General features: G+C 29.0%; 1 protein-coding gene across 1 annotated transcript; it reads right to left on the minus strand.

The window, feature by feature from the left end:
- Positions 1 to 300: 300 nt before the first annotated feature.
- Positions 301 to 3,444, minus strand: LOC137826287 (1-aminocyclopropane-1-carboxylate oxidase homolog 1-like). Its single transcript, XM_068632197.1, has 3 exons — positions 2,734 to 3,444; positions 2,087 to 2,408; positions 301 to 640 (listed from the first exon to the last, which is right to left on the minus strand). Exons 1-3 carry the CDS (start codon positions 3,264 to 3,266, stop codon positions 398 to 400), a joined length of 1,098 nt encoding a protein of 365 aa, XP_068488298.1. The 5' UTR covers positions 3,267 to 3,444; the 3' UTR covers positions 301 to 397.
- Between the last annotated feature and the right edge of the window lie 1,449 nt (positions 3,445 to 4,893).

Below are 4,893 nucleotides of genomic sequence, written 5' to 3' on the forward strand. Positions count from 1 at the left end.
GAATTTTTTTCTTTTTGATTTTTTTTTAAAACTTACCCTAGAAGTGCCTTCTATTTGTTATATTTATAGATTTAGGAAAATCTCAATTTCTATTCGATCTTGAAATCTTTAGTTATATATGATAACTCCATTGCTCGAAAGAAACTAAGATGCTTACCATGTTCAGAACTTTACAGAATTTCTTGCAATTTGTTTTTGGACCTTGCTTAAAAAAAACAAACTGATACCCTAGAATGTCTTCAACAAGTAGCTCTCTTCACCACCAACACACACAGTATAAAGTTATGTTTAGAAAAGATCAACAAAAATAGTTCATTTATTTTCAGTCTGTAGAAAGTTGCTTGTTATTTAGATAAATTACAGCCATGATAATTAAGAGTGCATTTCCATGCTTGATTCACAACCTGAAGGGGTCCAAGGAAGAGTTCCCATCAAGACCCTTCGCAAAATAATGTGCCAACAATTCTTTTATGGTAGTGTCTCTGTAGATAGGTGGATTTTCCTCTGAAAGCAGTTCCTTAATTGGACAATACACCTTTGTGTCACGTGAATTTACAAAGAAGCTTGCCACAGAAACTCTTGGACCTGTGTTTGGTAAGACCCGGTGATACACACTCACAAACCTGTCATTTGTAATAAGCTGCACCAGTATGAAGGAAATTGATAAATTTCTCATAACTTGTATCAATGAAGAAGAAGCTATTATAAATCATCTGATTTTGCTTTCACTGAATTCAGGTATTTAATCAAAAATTTATTCTGGAAATTTGTACAACTAAAGAAAACAGTTTAGCATTTATAATGTTTAAGTTTAACCATATGGTCACACTAAACTTCAGCAAAGATTGATGGCAGAAAAACCAAATCTTCATTCATGACATTTGTATCCTGTGGTTGTAGTTCATTCAAAACATACAGCAGATTTTATTCCCCATGATTCACGGCAGAAATTCAACAATTGTTATATTTGAAAGAACGGGAGTCTCAGTTTTATAGATATTGTAACTTCTGAGTACCTTGTTGAAATGGAATTAGCAAGAAAAAAATGTGTTGTCATGTCATGATAATTATCCATAGCAGGTAGTAATGCATCAATGAAGCTCAGAGAATTGATGGAATTAAAGAGAAACAATAAGAAAGCATATGCTGGTATGAACGAGTTTTAGATTTAGATGCTTAATATTAAGAACCTTGTATTCAATTCCTTTTTGATACACATAGGGTTTCCTCTATTGTCATTTCATTTAGAAACATATGAGTTTTTGAGATCTCAGATTGATATTTTTTACCCCTCACTTTTGTAGTTCTTAGCTCTGTTTCATCACTATGGATTAGTCTATAGGGAAACAACAATAACAAAAAAATTGATTGAATAATATATAAACAGTACACAAGGAAAGAAAAAGAAGACTCAACTACTTCTGTAAGTTTATTGGAAATTTCTTTATCACATTAATCTTACTAAGATAAATCAATGAACTGAAAAAAAGTCAGAAATGGGTGGCTGAATCAGATACTCTGAACCAAAGAAAGTCATAGCTGAAAAATATAATATCATATTTTATAACACCAACAGTGGTTTAGTCCTGTCATGTCACTACATGGTCACATGACACTGTTGGCTCAGTCAAAACCAAATATTTGAAAACAATGTTCATGTTGAGATTCCTTATAATAATTTCCTTAGCATCCTCTTGTAGACTCTCCTGCAATAACTTTCATGATCGCACAATCCACTTTCTTGATCAGTGACTACATTAATATTTAGACCATTCTATCTAATTCTTTGATCAATTTTTCATTGATAAGTGTCACAACAATATCTTTCATAGGTGTTACCCCAATTTTCTATAATACCGTATTTGACCCGTTTGATGGGGTCAGTAAATCAACTTTTTCCTTCCAGATTTTTCTTTCCTAGGCCTTAAGCAAAAGCTGTATCATTAAGATCTTACCAATATCAGAAAACCTTTTGCTGAATTCTATTGTATGGTTTCCAATAGTATCTGCATATTTCCTAACAAAAATAACCTATCAAAGGCAAGTTTCTAAAATTTAACAGTAATAATTTAGAACAGAATTCTACCTGTAGAAGATCTCCCATGTTTACAACCAGAGCTCCATGTACAGGAGGAACATTGATCCATTGATTCTGATGAAGAACTTGAAGACCACCAAGTTGGTCTTGTAGAAGTAAAGTCATGAAGTTACTATCTGTATGTTTGGTGGTGCCCATGGTTAATTCAGGTTCAGGGCATGCTGGATAGTAGTGACCCAAGATAAAGAGCCCTTCAGCACAATTAAATTCTTTAAGGTAAGAAGCATCAAGTCCCAAAGCCTCTGACAATAATTCAAAGATTGTAAAACCCAAATCCCTTATTTTCTTTGAATATTCAATCAAAATATCCCTGCAAAAGAGTAATAAACTCATCAAGGACAAAAAATTCAAAATAAACTCTTAATGCAAAAAGTGTAACACTGAAATGTACTGACAAGTGTGACTATTGACTAGAAAATGCTTTGCCAGTAACATATAATAGAAAAGCTGCAAAGCCATTCTCTTTAGTTTTTCTTATTCAAAAGCATAGATGGTAGGTATATAATAAGATAAAGAATATAATTAGAAGACACACAACACAAGAGTATAAATAATTTTACACTTCCATCCAATCATAGACTATCATATAGTTAGTTAATCAAAATCTTCACAGTTTATCAAAATGAAAATCTCACCTGCATACAGATGGTAGTTCTTCAGGTTTAGCTTGATCAGGAGCAGCAGCAAAACCAAAAGTATCTCTCCAATTAGCAGATTGGCCACTGAACAAGCTAAGGTTGGAGTAATACAAAACTTTTTTCTTCACATCCCTAGAATAGAACTCTTTTCTTATCTCAGTGTCTTGTTCATGAAATCTACGAATTCCATCAATCATCTCATCCAAGACACTGATAGAAATTCCATGATTAATCACCTGGAAAAATCCCCATTCATGACATGCACTTCGAATTTTCTCAATTACTTCTGTATGCAGAGTTGAGTTTATGTCTTTGAGATCTATGATGGGGACTTTCAAGCTGGAGTCAGTGGCTGAGGTTTCAATGATATCCAAGTTCTCAGAATGGAACATGCGAGGGATCTTTGTAACTCCAGACTCAACAAGACCTTGAACTCCAGCTTTTGAATCATCAAATCTTTTCACTTCATCTTTCCTATCATATGTAGAATCAACTATTTCCTCCAACTGGTTTGAGTTTTTGATCACCATATCCAGAGAGAACTACCAGAACAGCATTGACTATCTCAAACACAAGTTGCAGAACTGAGAAAAGTGAGAGATTATATAACTAAATCCAAATGGCAGTCAACAAGGGAAAAATCATACACACCAGTTGCACAAACTTCAACATTATCACTTGTAAAGAGGAAGAATAAAAAATAAAATCAGATTTTCATAAACTTGACACACAAGTTAAGAATAATATTTTAAATAAATTATTTACAAATTAATATCAACTAATTTTCACTGATATAAAACTTTTTTAACTTTTCTCTTCTAAGAGTGATTAGTTAATTATTTATTTCTTTGGTCTTTAATATAATATAACTCACTTCTATACAATCACCCTTACCAACAATAATAATTAATTTACTTGAACTTTATAAGCATATATATCAAATTAAATTTTATTACTAATAATGTAAAATACATAATTTATTACTATTTATTAATGTAAAATACACAATTTAATAATATTTAATAAGGATGTATAATAAAAAAATACAATTATATAAAAATTATAAAATATCTTAAAAGACTTAAATAAGTTTTAAGTATATAATATATGATCAATTTTATTTTGATTATTTAATTTCTTTTAGCTAATAAATTAAATATTTTGGTTTAAGTCTCTTATGTTATCAATACCAATTTTACCTTTTTCGAACTAGTTAAATTGAAACATGTGTTTGATAATTTAAAATATTAAATATTTTAAGTATATTTTCATCATATATTTTAATAAAAATATTAAAGAAAGAAAAGAAAATTTTAAAATTATTATAGAGATAATATAATATTAAGGAAAAAATATAAATAAATATTGTTTAAAACATAACTGAAATTTTTATAATTTATTAAATATTCAATTTAAAAGAATAATTAATTAAATATTAAAAATAAAAATGAGGAGCATGTTGAAACCTAAAATTTATTTAAACAAAAATAACAATTCTTTTTAAAATTGACTTTATAATAAACTAGCGGGAACACAGACACTAACTTGAACAATTCTTATGTTGTGTGGGTTATGTGTAGTGGAGAATCATAAAATCTCTTTCTTAAATCAATTTTAATAAAAAAAATATCAGTTTAAATCAGAAAAATAACGTACCAAATTTTCACTCTCCTGCTAAAGTGGTCCACAAAATATTACATTATTTAATAGAGAAGAAGATCTTTAAAACAGAAAGTAACTAATCAATCCCTCCACTCTCTCCATTCTCTCCACTCTCCAGTTAAATAATAACAAATAAAATAAATTAAAAAATTATTTTATTAATTTTTGAAATTATAAAATGTCCAAATAACCAAAATAAATTAATACAATAAATTATTAAGTAAGGATAAAATGGAAAAAAAAATTAAGAGCAGTTAAGAGGGGAATAAGAAATGACACAATGACCATAATACAATAATAAAATTAAATATTAATATAAAAATAAAAAAAATAAAAAAAATTAAGAGCAGTTAAGAGAGGAATCTCCTTTATATATATACTTTATATATATAGGTATAGATAAATAATAACACTAAGAAGTATCATTCTACAAGTAACGAAATTTGGTGAAGAAGACAGAATAATAGAAATACGATGAACCGAAGTTTTTAAAGA

This window comes from Phaseolus vulgaris, chromosome 8 (assembly GCF_000499845.2).
Source record: "Phaseolus vulgaris cultivar G19833 chromosome 8, P. vulgaris v2.0, whole genome shotgun sequence".
In the NCBI taxonomy this organism is placed as follows: domain Eukaryota; kingdom Viridiplantae; phylum Streptophyta; class Magnoliopsida; order Fabales; family Fabaceae; genus Phaseolus; species Phaseolus vulgaris.